At 41.6% G+C, this 20323-nt stretch overlaps 1 protein-coding gene across 6 annotated transcripts in view; it reads right to left on the bottom strand.

Moving 5' to 3' along the window:
• Positions 1–20323, bottom strand: part of LOC307189266 (guanine nucleotide-binding protein G(q) subunit alpha) — a 441007-nt gene that overhangs the window by 281740 nt on the left and 138944 nt on the right. The window contains exon 1 of one of the 6 annotated variants that reach the window (XM_079927173.1): positions 6952–7095. The exons of the other annotated variants lie outside the window; for them this stretch is intronic. Within the exon in view, the coding sequence (XP_079783299.1) occupies positions 6952–7087 (136 nt within the window). The 5' untranslated portion in view covers positions 7088–7095. Of the gene's footprint in view, positions 1–6951; positions 7096–20323 lie in introns of those variants that run through there. 6 annotated transcript variants of the gene reach the window in all.

The raw sequence follows: 20323 nt of genomic DNA on the forward strand, positions 1-20323 counted from the left end.
AATTTCAAAGGACTTGTGTAACAGTTTTCCATTCAAACTGCTGGATAAACTGCTATTGGCTTTTTAACCCGAAACAATTATGAGAACATTCAACTGAATCATTCTCCTGAGACAATGAATGAGAAGCAGGCATGGAGACAAAGACGACCTCGCCTTTAAAACAGAATTTCTTTAACTGTGCCCCAAGTGGCCCACAAAATGACAAAGAGGCGTGGTAAATGGAGAACAAATCAATGATACCCATTAGAAGAAAGCAAGACATTTAAATTCACTCCCTTCAACTGCTCTTTCTTCTGGGAACCCAGCTGCCCACCCTGCCCCCGTCATGCCTCCTACACCCACAAGTCCCCAGTTACTGAGTCCCCAGTTACAACAGAATGATTGTAAACTGAGCAAGACAAGGTGCTTCGCTGAGCTACAAAGAAACAACGGCCACTACCTTTGCCCTCATGGAGCTTCCACTTTAGTTAGAAACATAGGGCAAGTGGTCATTAACAGTTTCTCATAGTTAAAGGCAAAAAACGATATGCTTGCTCCAAGGAAATAATATATATCACTCAGGAGTTCAAGTTCTCAAGACCGTCTGCTCTCCCCAGTTGTGTAATCCCCGGAAAGCGTCTAGAATGGCCTTCAGATTATTTTGTCTTTTTCTTTGTATTAAGAGCCAATAGAAAAGCCAAAACCAGGAAGGATAATACTCAGAAGGACATGTCAGGCTGAGGGCATCAACTGTAAAACAACCAGAACTGTGAAAAGTGCTTGTAGTCTTTCCTGCTGGCAAATAAGAAACAGTGAGTGTCTCACGTACATTATTTTACACAGAGTAGGTGCTTAATATTTGTTCATTTGATCAGCATTCTATATACAACTGTTCTTTCTTATGGTATGTCTGGTAAAGAATTTAGAGGAAATATTTATTTTCCAAAAACTGGCAAGTGTTTGCTGAACAAATGAATTTGAAATATCTTGATAACTTTATTTTTAAATAATACTAATTTTGTTCTTAAAATTGAAACATGAGGCTCTTAACAAAATATTCTGCACTGATTTCAGAAATTATGGCTAGGTATAAAGGTCAACCCCAGAAGCTACTTAGCAAATTCAGTCTTTGGTTCTCAACACTGCAATATGGATGTTTATTTTGTTTGTAATAAAGTCCAGATTCATGACCACCTAGGATTTATGAACTCATTTGCGACAGCATGTTTAGGTCCTTTTTTTCCTTTTTACTACATGTTAGATGAGAAATCAGACAGGTTTTTTACATATCAGTAAGGTAACAAATCATAGGTGATTGTTGAACAACTTCCTATAATTTTATTAGTAACAGCTGTTCACATAAAATAGAGTTTGGGTCTGAGAATAGCTCTTTCTTTAATGTTACTCCATTCGGCAGAACAAGAGAAAACATTCACTGTTTACTGTAGTCAGTTATTGCCACAGATTTAATTACCAACAATCACACATCTTACCTTCTACTGCTATTTCACACTTCCCTAGGATTAATTCTGCAGAGATCTTAACATTGCTTAAAAGTTTCCCTTTGAAAAAAAATGTCACTACCCTCCCCTTCAACCAGAAAATTAGACTTTAAATTTGCTGCTACAAATACTTGTATTTCCCTCAACCCAAAAGAGAGAGTCTGGAGAAAACACATTCTTTCCACCTTCTCAGTGAGAAAGCAATCCTAACCTTCTTAAAATGGCTTCTCTCTCTTGCAAGATGTACCCTTTGAGGTCCCTATTTTTCCTCTACAACACCCAATCCACAGTTCCATTAATAACCAAAAGAACTAATAACCTAAAAGAAAAACTAATATGAATGCTGGAATCAAAATCATCCTTGGCAAATCTCGTTCATTTCTTTTCAAGTGTAAGTTTGCCTGGATCATGAAGAAAAATGTGTTCTTTTCTGCTAAGTTTAGCATAGCACGCAGCCTCACAACTGCAGAAGCTGTTTCAGGTCCTTAAAAATTCATCTGTAATAAAAATCATAACTATATTTAATAGGCATCTCTGAAAATTGAACATAAGCCATCTCTTATAAGGTACAGCTAGGTTGTTTGATTTTTTTTAATGAAAAAGAGGCTATAAAATTTATCTGTAATAAACAAAATGGCCACTAAATTATTCTTCTGGTTCTCCTTCCTAAGCCTACCTAAAAATATGTGAACAGATACATACGGGATCACTTCACTGTTCAGTAGGGTTTTAATTTGCGCCCAAAATTCCCATAAGAAGAAACAATACGTAAGTACAAGTACGAGATTGACAGTTATATGGCAGATCTAGACAATGAATCTACGTGGTTCAATGCAAAAATCTTACTCTGAACGCCTTGTTATATAGTCAGAGCTACAGTTTTGGTTTTTATGAGGGATGCTGCCACTTCACTCTTCAGATACAAACTATAAGTACTTTGTTTCCAAAAAAATAAAATGAAGAAAAAAAGGAAACACATCCAAACAAATCCTGACATTTAGAAACATATTCAACACTTGCAAAGCTAAAAAAGTAGCAGAAAGAAAACCAGCTGGTCTTAAAGCAGCCTCATAAACACTGTATTATGGTATTTCCAGGGAGCTTCTGTTATTAGGGCTGCTCAGAAGGAAGCTTTCCTTCTGCGGCTCTGAGGAGCCATCCTAGAGAGCCACTAACCTCTAGGTTAATTCGGGCATCAACATCCTCATCCTTCCCCTAGCAACTCTACAGAGGGGTAACGGGGTGGGTGCTTTTACCGAGACCTGCATGCATGAGCTCTCCACACAGTCTAACTCTGTCAGAGCACTTCCAGCCTTCCAGGTTTCTTCTGCTCTGTAACTGTTCAGTTTTCAGTACAAATGTACATCGCTCAAATTAAAAACGTTCTTTCTGCAATTCTTAAAATTTAATCGTTGCGGTTCTCCTCATGTAACTATATATAGGTAAATTGTAAAAATCTGTTCGCTCACCACCTGTACTCTAGAGAATTTAAAAATTCACTCTGTTGAGTGTATCATGGGGAAAAGTATACGGCAAAAAAGATGAGAGGGTTAAACTAGCTTCTATACAAAAAAAAATAATCAAGACATGGTATGGTTTCTTTTTTTTTTCCTGTAAACTTTCATATTTTAAGTGTGACTGTTATCATTCCCAAATGCACCCAGCACAGAACTGTAATACATGGTTCAATATGTGATGTAACATCTTACATTAACACTTCCTATCCTGGAATGCATTTGTATTTAATTGGCTCAAAGAGTTACATATAATTTTTTTAAAAGATCATGATTTTCTCTGCCACAGAATAAAAACATTACATTTCCCCATGTCTCTATAATGTCTGCATTGCTTTATGGTCCCAATTTCTATTAGGAGGGTTACAAATAAGTTTACTTACTCAACAAATACTTATTGAGACCATTCTATGAATTAGAGATTGTGCCACAAGCTGGGATTTAATAGTGAACAATAATAGAATCAGTCCTCAGTCCCTACTCTCCTAAGCTTCCAGTCTAGAATAGAAAGAAAATCTCCAATCACATATGTAATTCAGTTAGAAGAGGAAGAACATATATTCTTTCATCTAAAACGGGCTTAAACTTTGCCTCTTCAATAGGTGGAATCCAATCAATAAAAAAAGGTTTGCTAAATTTTTCTATCAGATGACTAAGATCTGAAGAGTAAAGATTTCTAAAACATGTAAAGTAAGAACAGGTTAATGGAGGGAAAAAATGTGTCTTCAAGGAACTGAAAATTTCAACATGAATATCCTTGACCGGAAGCAGGCATTCAAGGCCACTTGTTTTATACAGACTTAAAGACACATTATATTAAATAGTGTGACCTATGTACCACCAAATAATTAGTTAATATTTGTAAGTATTAATTAAAGGAAACAATGTGCATTACATCTAGGAAGTATATAAAAACTTAAAATATTCTCTTTGCATATCTATGTAGAAAACAAACAGTTTTCTTTGAGGTGTCTAAGAAAATAAACACTATATAAATGAATTTAGAAAATGAATAAAGAAAACAAGAATTCAGAATTTAATATGCTATTTTATGGTAGTAGGTGTCTGGGTTCGTTTTTTAAAAACAATAAATATCAAAATGTATAAGTACTGTAGAATTTGGAACATATCGGCATAATTGCTGGATAGGTATCAAGGCAGCCCAAATTTTACTGCCATACTTTCATCTAGGCAAGTAACCACTATTTTCTCTTTCTAATTTCTCCACAGTATAAAATTAACTAATTAATTTTATATTTTGCAAGGGGCCCCTGCCAAATAAATCCATTAAAATGGTGTCACACGTTGAACTACAATTTACTTTGAAAATAATTTTACACTGAATTGCACTTAAATATAAGGGTGATTCCTCAATTTAAATAAAGTAGTTAAAAATACTGGTAAACCTTTTGATGGGCATCATTTACATGAATGAACACTGAGTGCAAAGCAGCATCAAAGCAGCACATCATCAGGCACTGCTCAGAAGGAAACCCTCCCCAATACCTTCCCTGGTTCAAATCAACCATCACTTCTCTCCGGGACTCAAAAATCACAAGCACACACACAAATCTACAATTAGTATATGGCACTGACTATATAAATCGTGTAGGTACCGCAGTAGTTATGTTACAAAAGCAACATACCTAGAACATGAAGCTGTAGCAAATCTTACATGATGTCTAGGGATTGAGTTTCTAACAAAAAGTTGTATAGTTTTAAAATGCTAATAAATGTAGATGTTAAACTGATGTCATATTTTTCTACCACTTCTAATAGGCCATACTTAGGGGCTGGGGTGGGGCTATATTTAATCCTACTCGAAAATCTAATAAGAAGGGGAGAAAAAAAGTTCTCCACACCACCATTTTAGCAGTAAACTGTTTTAATTTTTTTCCTCATAAAATTATCTCCCAGTTCATTTTTTAAAGCAAAGTATGTTTGTTTGTTTGTTTGTTTAAAAAAGCACAATATGTTACTTAAGTCCAGTCTGTAATTAAGTGTCCATCTACGGGCATTTCTCCCAAAGTCCTCCTCCTAGACATTCAAACCTAGGCCCTCAGACAGACAAATCCCCTGAGCTCTAACTCACAGCTGCTAGGAACCCAGAGCTGCCACATTTCAGGCAATGGGGTTGGCCTGAGAGACCTCAAATGCCCTATTCACAGCTAAACAGAAACAAATAAAGACTGTACACAGGGCAAAAGAAAACAAAAAAACATCCTTAAGTCTCTCTAAAACACACGCTTTTCCCCTTAATCATGCATTAAACTCCATACATTTCTCTTGCCCCCTCTATTTTCTTCTCAATCTTGAGAATTCAGAAAGCATTCAACTACACCTTTTCAGCCATTAGAAGTAGCTCAAAATGAGAACAAAAAATAAAAAATAAAAAGATCTTCTTTTTCCAATTGCAGTTTTCCCCTTCCCTGGCTTCATTCCCTGAAGACCACCCCTCTTATCCAGGGTTTGCCTTCTGTTCTTTATAAACATGTGCACATTTACCTAATCTGGTTTCAAAATGAAGACATTAAGCAGGGCATGTGAGTTAACCATTTGTAACTATTTGTAATCACTGGATTTTGTTCCTTCTTGTAAATGACCCAGTACATAAGCAGTTCAGTCCCAAAGGCAATTGGTTCCTCGAACCAGGAGATGGAAAGTTCAAGATAAGAAAGAAAATGCATGCTTCTCAAATCAGAATTGACAATATTTTCTTCCAGAAATGTCTGAGAAGTCTATTCATCATACACGCAAATATCCAGAACACGAGTGCAGACATTTTTCAGGCCTGTTACTGCAAAGCCGTTTGTTCTTCCTACCACAATAGCTCAGAGTTATGTCGCGCTGGCCTGAACGTTGATTCTGAACATTCTCTCAGAGATAATAATGAATAAAATTCCTAGTTCAGAAATGGCATTTTCTTGCTAACTTAATGTTAAGACAGAATGTTGGGTTATTTTGTAGAGATTAAAGGGAAATTTTTGCTGTTCACTTCCCGTTTTCCTTCTAGCCCAGATTCCAAAGATATTAAAATGCTGTCCGCTTTAAACAAAAGGTTTCTATTTGCTTCCATGAGAGTAATTGAGGCTGTACTGGTAACTATTGTGAATTCAGGCCTACATCTGGGTTGCCTCATTAAACAAAAGATACCCATCGCTGTCAACAACCATACAGCACAACCCTCCCATATCCCTCATCTTTATCTGGAAGGAATGGTGGAGAAACACGCCTGTCACCATTAAGAAACTCTTCTGGGTCCCTCCTTTTGGTGGTCTGATGGTTAGAGAACAGCACTCGTGTGACACATTTGGGCTTGCCTCCCCGCCCCGCGAAAACACAAGCCCGCTTTCTTCGGAGAGCCAACCACTCGGCTCCCTCCTCATCGCTCCTCGGAGAACCCAGTCGCGAGTCAGCCCACCGTTCTACCATTCGCTCCCGACCCCAGAAAGCACTGATAATGGATGCACACAGGCCACCCCACCGGACGCCATCCCCCAACGTGGCTCCGCTCGCCACCCTCGGGCCACACATACGCACAGCTCCCCACTCCACCACCCCACGGGGCGCCGCGGCCACGACACTGGAAGTTCAACCCCCCTGCCCACCTTCCCACCCCCGCGCCTCTCCCCGAAGCAATGTGTCATTGAGCAAATTGCAGAAGCACCGCAGACAAATGCGCACCCCCGAGTGCACAGCCCTTAGGGATACCGAAAGGCACAAGCCGAGGCCCTGAGCAGAGCAACCCCGACCCCTCTACGCGCGCGCGCGTCTCTGTGTACGCGCGCGCGCGCCCAAGAGGGTGCGGGTAGGGGCCGGGGACGCGCCCGGGGAGGGCAGGGGCGAGCCGCGGGCGGCCGGGGGCCGGGGCCACGGTCCCGGGGGGCTGAGGGTGGTGGGTAGGGGGCGCAGGTCCGGCGGGAGGGCCCGCGGCGGCCGGCTCCGGCTGTACTCACCGAGCAGCAGCAGCTTGAGCTCCCGGCGGGCGTCCCGCTTGTCCCTGCGGAGCTGCCGCTCAATCTCGTCGTTGATCCGCCGGGCTTCCTTAGCCTCCTCGCTCAGGCAGCACGCCATGATGGACTCCAGAGTCATTCTTCCAAAGTGCCTCCGCTGCAGCCCCGCCGGCACCCTCTGCTCACACGCGCGCACACACACCCTCCCGCCCTCGCTCCCCCGAGGCAGCGGTGGCCGCCGAGCCCCCGCCGCCCGGGCGCGCGTCCGGGATGAGCTCGGGGAACCGCCGCGGGGGCCGCGGCCAGGGCAGGGGCCACTAGGTGGGCCGGGGGTGCGGCGGGAGCTGGCGGCTCGAGCCGCCGGGAGGAGCGAGGCGGACGCGGGAGGCGGCCGCGGGCGCTGGCTCGGGGGGCGCACTGGGGAAGGCCGCCGCGCCCGGCCTCGCTCAGACGCCCGCGCCTCCTTCCCCGGGAACGGGCGGCCCGCCTCGCCCCCCGCGCCGCCGCCGCCGCCGCCGCGGCTCCCCTAAGCCGTGCGCCCGGCGGCGAGAGCACATCCACCGGGGCGTCCCCGCAGCGAGCGACCGCCGACGGCTCCCTGCGCCCGGCGCGCTCGCTCCTCGCCGCCGCCTGACAACGGCTCCCGGGCGCCCTCGGCCCTGCCCGCGCCCACCGCCCGGCTCGCGCGCAAACCCGACTCGCCGGCCCGCCCGCCCGGCCGCCGCGCGCTCCTTCGCCTCCGCCTCCGCCTCCGCCAGACGCCCACCCCCGGCCCGGATTGCCTGCCGCGGAGCGGCTGCTCAGTGCTCGCCCTCCCCCTCGCCACACACACACATTTTCTTCTTTCTCTGAACTGGAGCACAGATCCGGGAGGGAGGCGGCGGCGGCGGCGGCAGAAGGAGGAGGAGGAGGAGGGAGGGGATGGGCGTGGGAGGAGGGGAGCGGGAGGCGGAGCCGCCGGCCCCTCCTGAAAGGTTTTCCTGGGCTCGCAGCCGCCGCGGCGCGCCTCCAAGTGCGGCTCTCCCCTCGCTAGCGCAGCTCCCGCTCCCGCGCCCTAGGTCTGGCCCACCGGCTCAGCGGTCACGGCCACCCCCGGCGGGGGGCGGGGCCGGGTCGCTGAGGCGCAGCCGGGGCCGCCGCCAACCTGCAGCTGCCGGTTGGCCGCCCGGGCGTGGTAAAGCGGGAATATGGCGGCCTCCGCCCGCCAGCTGCCCACTGGCCCCGGAACGCGGCCGCGGCTCCTCCGAAAAGGCGGGGATCTCGGCCCAGTAAGCCCCCAGCACTGGCCGGCGCCGTGAACACCCTGTCCGGCTCCCCCGAAGACGGCCTCGGCGCTCCCGCCCCCGGCTCCGGGGCAGCGCGGATCAGCTCCGCCGGGCGGCTCTTGCCCAGTTCGGTGTTCTTTCCCGTTCCTATTTCTAAAACGCCATTTGGTTAGAAAGTATCTCGCGTCACCTCTGACCCCAGTTCTGTCGTAGCAAATAAGATACACTCAATCGTGGAGTGTGACTGGAGAAGAGAAGGAACTGTCGCTGTCTAGCGGAGGGAGGACGGGGGAGATTTAACAGGAGAAACTGGCCACAAAGTAACTGGAGATAGAAATCTAAATCCTGAGCAGAAAAATGAAGCGGCCCAGTTTCCAAGAGTCTCCTGATAGCTTCCAACTTTTCATGCCATTGAAGTTGTTTTTGTTTTGTTTTTGTACAAGCTCTCCTCTTGTTTTTGAGAAAGGCACACGATGTTTAACAGACAAGTAATCGACTTTACCATTCTAGACCGAGATGGAATTATGACTTCTGGGAAAATGCAAAGTAATGTGAAATAAAAGAAATGGAAAGAATAAAAGAGGAAAATGGGAAAACCAGGATCGCTCCAGCAAAATGCCATTCTAGTATTTTGTTTTTCCACTTTCGATTGAGGCAGTTTACTTTAAATGTTGTCTGCTTATTTTGTTGTAACATGTGTCTGATAAATGGCCAGAAGAACTCCTTGCTCGTTCAAGTTTTATTTTATCTAATAGCTACAAGAGGTGAAACTCATACTGCTTTCTGCCTTAATGGAGGCTCAGGTCTTCAGAGTAAATTGTATCTTAAGAAGGGAATCCCTTTTTCACATTTTATGTTTTCTCTGAGATGTCTCTAGTGCAACCTCCTGATCCAGAATGTAAAGTGAGGGCATGACTCTACTATTGCTATAGGTCAAGAATGCACATAGGATTCCTGGATGATGGGTATGCGACTGCCTTCTTTCATTTGCCATTACTTCCACCCCTTGACACACACACACACACACACACCACGACTTAGATCAAACAAGTCATCCAGACATAAGATCTATATTTTAGGCTCCCCTTTTAAAAGGATATTTGGCCTAGAAAATGCAGTTATCCCTTAGTTGAATCCAAGGATGCAGAACCTGTGGATAAGGAGGGCCAACTGTAATTAAATTTCACCTTGGCCAGGAAAGCAGAAAGGACAAACTTCACCCCCTTTATGTGAACGCTGTGAAATCAAAATTTAAAATTAAGTGACTAATGAAGTTAAAGACTGAAATTCAATATGCCAAAATTTTAAATGGCTTCAAGGGAAAAACTTAATTATAAGTTTGCATCCTCTCAAATATGTCTATACATGAATTGCAGAGAGATACAAAACATCAGAAAAATAACAGAACGCTTCAAATAAGTGTCTGGTTTCCTTGCCACGGATCCTCTGAGATTTTTGAAAATGTCTCCCAAACTATGCTATTAAGCTATCAGGTACTCCATTTTGACTGAATTGACCTAATATATTTATTTATTTTTATTTTTATTTTTATTTATATATTTGTCTGTACTGGGTCTTAGTTGCGGCACACAGCATCTTTAGTTGCAGCATGTGAACTCTTAGTTGCGGCATGTGGGATCTAGTTCCCTGACCAGGGATCAAACCAGGCCCCCTGCATTAGGAGCCTGGAGTCTTAGCCACTGGACCACCAGGGAAGTCCCTGACCTACTTTTTGATGAAAGGAATTAAATTCTTTCAACACATTGTAGAACAAGAAAAGTCTGTTTTGTCACCCCTATATGCCTAGCATCAGGGACACTCCTTGGCACTTGGTAGATATTTGAATGGATTAGACAAATCAGTAGGAGGATGTTCCTTCAAGTATTGGGAAGAAATCAGGATGTAAGGAAAACCAACACTCTACAGCGATAAAGTCACATATGAGTGTCAATACGGAAACAGGAAAATTTCAAGTCTGAGCCCAGATCTACTCAGAAACCTTTGCATATGTATCTGGAAAGCATTTGCCAAGAAAATATTCATACAACCTAAGTCAAACGAACGAAATCCATGTAGAAACTACTGAAGTTGTTGACCATGTTCTAGAAGCAAATATGCTAAATATTCAACTAAACATGGATCATGTTACAAAGTCCCAGTTCATTAAATCAACAAACTTATTCATTGCCTACCATATGTAAACAACTAAGGTGAAAATGCAAGAAGAGAGACACTAAGGTGAATAAAATATGGTCGGTCCTTGCCCTCAATAGGCTTAATGTCTTAGGGCTCTGAACAGCTATAATAAAAGAAAATGAAATCAATTTGTATTAAAGTTGGGATACAAGTAAAATATAAAGGTATAAAAAGGAAGGAATCATTCATTCTGTTCAGGAGAACTGAAGACTTCACAGGAAAGGGGACATTTGGAATGAATAGGTTTTCGATAAATATGTATCTACACCACTTAAGAGGAAATCAGCAATTTCAAATCACCCCCAAACAGACAGTGAGATGATAAACCATTTCGAGAATTCAAGGGCAATTACTAGATAATTGAAAAGCAAACCACAAAACCTTAGGAGCAGTGAACACCAGAGGAAAATGGAAAGACTATCACCTCTTCTGTGACATCCTACCTCCACTGTCATGTCATCCTGTCCTTTGGGTACTGGCAAAGAAAAACAGTCAAAGGCATAGTTCAGTTTCCAGGAGTGATCCTAGGGTCAAAGAGAGTAAAGGTCACAGCCACACTCTTGTAAAAGATGCTTGGGGGGAAGGAAAAGCCTGCACTTCTCTTGTTCCCAGAGTCACTTAGCATGGCTGCTTCACACCATGCACTGCACCACTATAATACCACTGTAATTGTCTATTTCTCTCTCTCTCTCTCTCTCTCTCTCTCTCTCTCTCTCTCTCTCTCTCTCTCTCTCTTTCCTGAGATTAGGAGCTGCTTGAGAGCAGGGACCTTGTCTTTCATAACTGTTTTCAGTGCACCCAAAAGAGTGCCTAGCCTAGAATGGATAGTAAGTGATGAATAAACACAAGAATACAAAACCTACATCAACCACAAACACACTCGCAGACTGCCTGTCCCAGGCAGTGCACTGTGCCAGATGGCTGAGGCATACAAAGCCCTTAAAGGTTTAATAATCTATTTGGGCAGGCAGTCTGCATGCATAAAACAACAATGTGAAATGAGAAGCACTGGCTGCTAAGCTACAGTATAGAGAATGAATTGCTAGAGGAGTTTGGAAGAAGGAGCAGTTAGTCAAGCCACCATGCAAAGCAACCTGAAGGAGTATGGGTAGGCACACAATGGTCACCTGAAAGATCAATTAGAAGTCAGCCTAAAACATTGCAGATCCTACAAGAGCTGGGAAAGAGCTGCTCTGGGCAGAGGTTGCTGGCACAGCAGGCTGGCCAAGGAACAAAGTGGCCTTGCTTTTGAGGAAGGCAGGCAAGCAGGCCCTGGGAGACTCAGAGAGCTATAAATGGCGCCACCTAGAGGACATTTCTCAAATCAGCAGAAATATTATGATTTTTTTGATGAAATAAAGAGGGTTTATCATGTTGAAGATGAAAAACATGAAAAAAAGAATACTTTCTTCTGAAAGAGAAGATACCCACACTGCAAAGCCACCAAACAGATATTGTAGATGAAGCAGAATACCTCAGTGACATCTTTCCGTTACCACCTTTAGTAATGCATACAAGTAATCCTCTGCCTCTAATCAAATGTACCTATTTTGTGCTTATCCAAGGTTAGCATTATCACAGGCGGCATTGTACCTCACAATGTGAAGACCATCAAAGTTCCACTGCACTGGAAGGCTCTACAAGACGGGCCATATGGGAGCCATTTTTAAGCTGAGTAGACCATGTTTCAGCCAGAAAAGAATAAGCAAATGAATTAATGTGTACTAAAATCAGATAGTGAGGTATCAGATCACCGAAAATCATGATCAAAATCCTTTTTGCACCCAAATGGTCAACAATGACTTAGCTAGTATAGGAGCTTCCTTCCTGCCCCAGAGTTACTACAAGTTGGAGCCATCTGTTCCCCAAGACTCCCTGGCTATGCTGGACTCTCCTGCCTAAGACCAAGGCTGCAAACTCGGTGGTCTCTGAGCTGCAGAAGGGTTGCTTTAGACTCAACGGTGCTAATGCAAAAACTGAATTAGCTGTCAGAACTTAAACATCAAATGATTCACACAGAAATCTGGATTTTAGTTCCTGGTCAAGATCTGGCAATTCCACGCCCATATTCCCAGCTGGCAACGTTTTCCACCACCTGCTTTACTCCTCATTGCTGTAAAACCTAAACCAGTTTAAATGCCACATTATAGGAACATGCTGTACCTGTGGGTATCTCAGGAGGGCCCTGGAAGGCAGTTAGCAGGGTGAGGATTGGGTTTTAGAATTAATCAGGTAGTTGACGGAGGCAATTGATTTCCTTCCCATTCTTTGTTACCATGTTTTTAAATCAAATAATCATCTATCCCATTACACTCATCTCCCTTTGATGATTTCTTATGCAAACCTCAATAATGACGCAGATCTTTGTCTATTTTGTTCACTCCTGAACCCAGCACCTAGAACAGGGCCTGGGATGTAGTATCAATAGATTCTTAATAAACATTTGTTGAATGAATGAAAAAGAGACCCTCCAGTCAAAGAGGCCACATATTGGCCCCGTGGCAGTCTGCCGATTTTTCCTTAGCCAGATGGTGCCCACCAAAGCTTGGCTCCCTCTGTAAAACATTCCTTGGCCCTGTGCTTCAAAATCTTGCCTCAAATGGGTTCGCCAAGGAAAATTAGCCACACTAGGGTATCAAGAAAGCTGAAGATGAAACATTGTTGTTCAAACCCAGATGGAAACATGTATTAATTCCATGTAAATCAATTTTATAGGAAAGTTGATATTCCTATCACAAATTCATTTCCAGTCATGAGCATGTTATATATTGGAGATCATGACACAATATATAGTCAAAGTTGTTAATTACTCAATGTGTGATAAATTAATGAAACACAGTACACGTTGATGAAAAATACATAATTAAAGTATCTGTTGTGCTGCCTTCTCAGTAATTGAAATGGTCTTAATCATAACCTTTCAATTAGTTACTATCCTTGTAAATTAGTTACTATCCTTGTAAATTTAGTTACTATCAATTAGTTACTATCCTTGTAAATTTTTCAATCTGCCATTCTGAATTTTACCAAGATGTTGGGAAGCTAATGGCTTTTCAGTCTTAAATAGGAATATAAAATATCTCTTCCAGACCACAAAATTAGATATAAAGGTATCTCTCTTGTTCATTTTTCCTTTCTTTTTCTATCTCTTAAGCCTACCAAAATCTATTTGAGCCACAAAAATTTCCAAAGGCCTCTTCCAAATTTGTCAGGGTACTTCCATCTTTCCATCCTTATACAAATTCCCTTTTTGTGGGTCTGGGTGGTCAAATTTTTTAAAATTATAGTTGATTTACAATGTCGTCTTAGTTTTAGGTATACAGCAAAGTGATTCAGATATATATATATATATATATTCTTTTTCAGATTATAGATTTTCCATTATAGGTTATTAATATTACAAGATATTAAATATAGTTCCCTGTGCTATACAGTAGGTCCTTGTGTATCTATTTCATATATAGTACTGTGTATCTGTTAATCTCAGACTCCTAATTTATCCCTCCCCACCCTTTCCCCTTTGGTAACCATAAGTTTGTCTTCTATGTCTGTGAGTCTATTTCTGTTTTGTAAATAAGTTCATTTGTATCATTTTTTTTAGATTCCACATATAAGTGATATCATATGTTATTTGTCTTTCTCTATCTGACTCACTTCACTTACTAAGTAATCCCTAGGTCCATCCATGTTGCTGCAAATGGCATTATTTCATTCTTTTTTATGGCTAATATTCCATTGTGTGTGTGTTTATATATATATATATATATATATATATATATATATATATATATGCTATGAAGTTTGGGGTGCATGTATCTTTTTGAATTAAAGTTTTCTCTGGATATATGCCCAGAAGTGGGATTGCAGGAACATCCATACTGTTTTCCATAGTGGCTGCACAAATTTACATTCCCACCAAAAGTGTAGGAGGGTTCGCTTCTCTCTGCACCCTCTCCAGCATTTGGTATTTGTAGACTTTTTAGATGATGGCCATTCTGACTGGTGTGAGGTGATACCTCACTGTAGTTCTGATTTGCATTTCTCTAATAATTAGTGATGTTGAGCATCTTTTCATGTGCCTGTTGGCCATCTGTATGTTTTCTTTGGAGAAATGTCTATTTAGGTCTTCTGCCCATTTTTCCACTGGGTTGTGGTTTTTTTTGTTGTTATTGAATTGTAGGAGCTGTCTGTATATTTTGGAAATTAATCTCCTGTTGGTCTCATCATTTGCAAACATTTTCTCCCAGTCCATAGGATGTCTTTTTGTTTTGTTTATGGTTTCCTTTGCTGTGCAAAAGCTTATAAGTTTGATTAGGCCCCACTGGCCTTATACAAATTCTTAAGAGCTGATTTGGGTTAAGTACTTTCAACTGTATGGAATGGGACCTAGGATAGAGTGAAGTGAGGAGATTTTGTTCGCTGGAGGCTCCAATATGGCTTGGCAGAGAACTACTGGTGATCCTCCCTTTATTAAAAAAAATTTTTTTTTAATGTAGAATCTTTCTTTTTAATTTAAAGTACTTATTAATATGTTTATTTTAAATTTTTATAATTTGTTCTTCATGGATTTTTGTATTAATTTTTTTAAATATTGACTTAAGTATTACGTATCTTGATTGCTGAGGTATTTGGTGCTGTCTTAAATTTTGCACCCAAGACAAATGCCTCACTTGCCTTACCCTATCCTGGCCCTGGTATGGAAGTTATACATGAATTGGCATACAAGTGGAGAATTTGTCACTCCAGGGAAGGCGTGAGCTGTGGAAGATTATCTATTCTTTACAACTTAAAAATATCCATGATTTCTGCCTGTGGAATTGGAACCAAAAAACTGGGTTGAAAAGCCACTGATTGTCCAAATGGAAGAAGTAGAAGCTTCCACAGCCTCCACTAAAACACATGGTATCAGGAAAATCAAATACCCCAAAATGATGAGAAAATGCAGAAAATATCATATATTTTAGGTTCACTATTTGGCTTACATTAAAAAGTGAAGATTGTAGAATGAGAGCTAAGAAGCCATGTGATCTAGGGAGTTTCTTTTAAATCCAGGAATCATGTCTTAAAAATAAAGCATACTGGAGAGCCAATCTATAAATCTATAAATAAGCCAATCCACTGATGGGGGGTGGGGGGCGTGTGACATGGAACGCCCACACTTCTTCCTCTTTCCTCTTCCCTCAGGCCATTTTCAAAACCTCTGAGCTAATCCAACTGGCACATTTTACAACAGGGTCATACCTAGCGGGTCTATAAATGGATCCAGGTTCTCCAGCCAGGAAGTGGCAAAGCAGAAGTAGTACTTGGGTTTTCTCACTCTCAGTTTTCTATTCCCTATGCCCCCTTTCTTAAGACTGAAGGAGTCTTGGAGGAAGTTGTATTTGGCCTCCAGCTTTCCTGGTCTCAGAATTTGTCATCCTTTTGGGAAGAATCTATGGTCATTTAGTCTTTTACCTATTCTCAGGAAGCCTATAACCTACTGATAATAAATCACAGCTCCCTTCCAGGAGTATTTGCATTTTCAGCGAGATCAAAGCTCCAGTTTTAAGTGTGGTTCTGACCCTTGGCTACACATTAGAATCACCTGGGGAGACTTTAAATAATACTGGATGCTGGATTCTCACCCCGAATATTTGGATTTAATTGGTCTGGGGTGGGGCTTGGTATATTTTTAGTATTTTTTAATGCCCCCAGGTATTCCGTTGTGCAGGCAAGATTGAGAACAACTGAGTTATAGTAACAAAACTAATTACATATGTGCAGGCCTCAGCCAGTAGGTAGATAATGCAGCCATAATTACCTAGTGGAGATGGGAAGTAAGGCCAGTCCTGCCTAACACAGAAGCAGTACTAGGCTCAGCGCTCACATCACCAGATCCAAGCAAGCCCCTCGTCCACCGTCTCGTTAGACCTTTAGACCTTTTTTAAAAAATTTATTTATTTAGGCCGCACTGCGTGGCTTGCGGGATCTTAGTTCCCCCACCAGTGATCGAACCCATGCCCCTGCAGTGGAAGTGCAGAGTTCTAACCATTGGAGCACCAGGGAATTCCCTTTAGAAAGTTTAAAATTTCCTTTTCCCCCTCAATTATATTCTTAAAATCTTTATCAATGTTGATTGTCCTGGGGGGTGCGGTGAGGGAGGCTCAGAAAATACAGAAAAACACATAGAAGAAAATTAATATTATCTATAATCCTACCACCCAAAGATAACCCTTGTCTACATTTTTTTTGTTTGGTTTTGAGTCTTTTCTATTCAGGTGGATAGACATGAAATTATTTGCAAGTTAAAATCATAGTGGACATACCATGTATTTATTTTTTAATTTGTATAGTCATATGGAAAAGTGCTCAAATAGAACAAAATTTTACACAAGAAGTGAATCTCCCCTCCTACTGCCAACCCACCTCTCACCTCCTCAGAGGCAGCCAGTGTTACTAGTTCTGTGGCAGACTTCCAGAAATATCTATAGCTATATCTTCTAGTTACAAAAATGCTTGCATACTGTACAACCTCTTCTGTAATTTGCTTTTCCTACAGTACCTCTCAGAGATAGGTCCATGGCCTGCACTTTTCTTTTTGACACTGCATAGTTTTCCAGTGCAGATTCCCCACAATTTCTTAACCAGTACATTACTGGTGAGTATTTGTTTCCAGTGTTGTGCTATTTTTCTAATAAATATTTATGTATTTAGTTATTTGCTCTTCCCCTGAATTTTTTTCATTTATTAAATGTGCTTCAAAAATTATGCTAATGGCTACTGGGTATTCCATTGTGTGAATTTATAATAATCCTTTTCAAATAACACTGAACTGTTAGACATCTATGCTGTTTCCAATTCTTTATCATTATGAATGATGATGCAATGAACAATCCTTGTATATAAATCTTTGTATCTCCATGTCCCTAGAGTAAATGAAACAGAGTATAATTATTGGTCCAAAGGACACACTCTCCTTAAGGCTTTTGATGTATAGTGACAAGTTGTTCTCCAGAAAGTTCATAGCAGCTTCTACCAGTAATATATAAAAAGTACCATTTCCCCACCTTTTTTAAACCACAAGTACTGATTGTAAAATTATGGAATTGGCTCATTCCTGGGCATATATCCAGAAAAGACAAAAACTCTTAATTCGAAAAGATACATGCACCCTAATGCTCACAGCAGCACTATTTACAATAGCCAAGACACGGAAACAACCCAAGTGCCATCAACAGACAATTGGTTTAAGAAGATGTGGTGGTGGTGGTGGCGGCGGTGGCGGCGGCGGCGGCGGCGGTGGTGTGTGTGTGTGTGATGGAACATTACTCAGCCATAAAAAAGAATGAAATAATACCATTTGCAGCAACATGGATAAACCTAGAGAATATCATACTAAGTGAAATAAGTCAGACAGACAAAGACAAATATTATATGATATCACTTATACGTGAAATCTAAAACATAATACAAATGAATCTGTATATAAAACTGAAATAGACTCACAGACATAGAAAACAAACTTATGGTTAGCAAAGGGGAAAGGAAGCAGGGAAGAGACAAATTAGGAGTATGGAATTAACAGATACGAACTACTGTACGTAAAATAGATAAGCAACAAGGATTTACTGTATAGCACAGGGAGCTATATTCAATATCTTGTAATAACCTATAATGGAAAAATGATCTGAAAAAATATATATATATAACTGAATCACCTTGACATAGACCTGAAACTAATACAATATTGTAAATCAACTATACTTTATGAAACAACTATACTTTAATAATAAAAAACGTTTTAGAATGGAAAATAAAACTATGGGATTGATTTGGGGTCAAAAATTTTTTGTCTAAATGTAATCTTTCTTCATCATTTTGAACTACTCTGAGGCTTTAATAATTTCAGAGATTTGTATAGACATATGCGTCTATCTAATCACGACAAACACTATTTCAACTGAATAATAAGCCATGTAGATACTAAGTCTTAAAAAGTTAAAAGCCATTTTATTTTAGGGAGTTCAAATAAAACCCACCATTCAGAGAAAAGTCTACTTGGTAGTACATCCAAAATAGTCCAGGTTCTATCCCAAATCCACCAGATCCCTAGTTTGGATACATGTTGAGCTTGTTCTTTATATATTTCCAAAACTTCATTCTGAAGATGCAAAACACCCTTTTAACTCTTTGCATCTAGGGGTATAGCTTACCCAAAGCAAATAAAACTTCTACGGGCTAAGCCTTCCCTTTCATTCACAAGGAGTCCAAGGGAAGGATCAGTGTGTTTAACTTCATGAGGATTAGACCTCAACGGTGACATTTTGCAGGGATCAAGGAAAGGATGTTACCAAATAGTCAGGGAAATAATGCTCCCCAGAAAGACGGGAAGTCCTATTTAATATCTACCTAGGCTACCTATTTAATAGGCTACATGCTACACATGTGCTACTGTATTTGTAGGGAAAATCTCCAAATAAAGTACACTTTAATTGATTTTAAAAGCTAAGAGCCAGATTAAGTGAGGGTAAAGCAATTTCACAGGAAACCTTTCAACCATTCAGTGCTTAAATCTTTTTCAAGTCATCACACATCACTTCTCTTGGACTCTATGTCCTGCCAAGTGATTAACATCTGAAGGTCTGGAATCACTCAAATGCACCTAAATTATAGTTAGAATTTACCTGAAGTACATGCCTTGCAAGATTTTTTAGGTGAGCCTGCCTGGAGAATTTTGAGGCATGTGGTAGAATGTCAATGAGATGGCAGATTGCTCAGATGCCTGTTGTTGGCTCTGAAATACCACCTAAACCATGCCATTGTGCCAAAGGTATTTATTTCAGTGTATATCTTTCCATAGGGGTGGGTGCAAGGCTGCCAGTTCCACTAACTGCATTTCCAGGACTACAGAGTCTAAACTTCTTCAAGGCAGGAATAGAAAAAGAAAGGTTATCTGTGGATTCCAGAATCATCCTCTTCTCTTAGTTGATCCACAGGGGCTTGGTTACTAGATGGAAGGCAAAATATTGATAAAATGGTGGGAAAATAATTTGTGTCTCCTCGATGCATCATATTCAAATGATTTTAATTTTACTTATTCTCAGTGCACATTTGTCAACTTAGTAAAACAGACATGTCTTGCAAAGGCTGCTGTTAGGTCACTGAATAACAACCTCAAACTCTGTGACTTAACCGTGGGGACCACTCATGGCATGTCTTAGGACTGGAGTTGGCAGGCATTGTATTAGGGTAATAGGGGGAGGGGTGGGCAGGATGAGGGGAGGGTCATGCATTTTTGCCCACTGAAGGCTGACAAGATAGATCCTGCTCTAGGTTCTGTCTGAGGCAGTTTAGTATTACACAGGGTCCAAGGATTAGAGCTACATGAGCTCACAGTTCAAATAACCCCATTCATTCCTTTCATCATTTTTATTCATTCACTCGTATATTTAACCAATTCCCATTTTGCAGCAAGTCAGGATACAGAAAGAGGTAGGAGTCTGTGATTGGAAGGACTGGAATCAGGATTGGGAAAGTTTTCCACAAGGCAGGAAGTTTGGGACCTGACTCTAGTTCCTGGGACAGGCCAAGTCCCCTAGGGAATTAGGTTCATGGGCGGTTAGCCGAACAGAATTTAGGGGCAGCGACCAAACCTGGTGCACTGCCTTAAAGGGAGATTCATCAACGTGTGGCCTATTGCTCATGTCCAGAAAGTAGGGTCGATGCTGATCCCCAGAAAGTCAGGCTCAACCTGAAGTCCTGTATTGGTGCTGGGAATTGGAGATGGGCCATTGCTGTGCTGGGCACCCACTGCTGTTTGGAGGAAGCAGGCACTTGACAATTCTTTCCTTCCCTTTCCAAGCAGGATCTGCTTAACGATTTCCATTTCTAGGTTTAGTTAAAACCAGTTTCCAGCAACTTAAATTTCTTCAAAA

The sequence above is a fragment of the Stenella coeruleoalba genome, assembly GCF_951394435.1.
Source record: "Stenella coeruleoalba genome assembly, chromosome: 7".
NCBI classification, from domain to species: domain Eukaryota; kingdom Metazoa; phylum Chordata; class Mammalia; order Artiodactyla; family Delphinidae; genus Stenella; species Stenella coeruleoalba.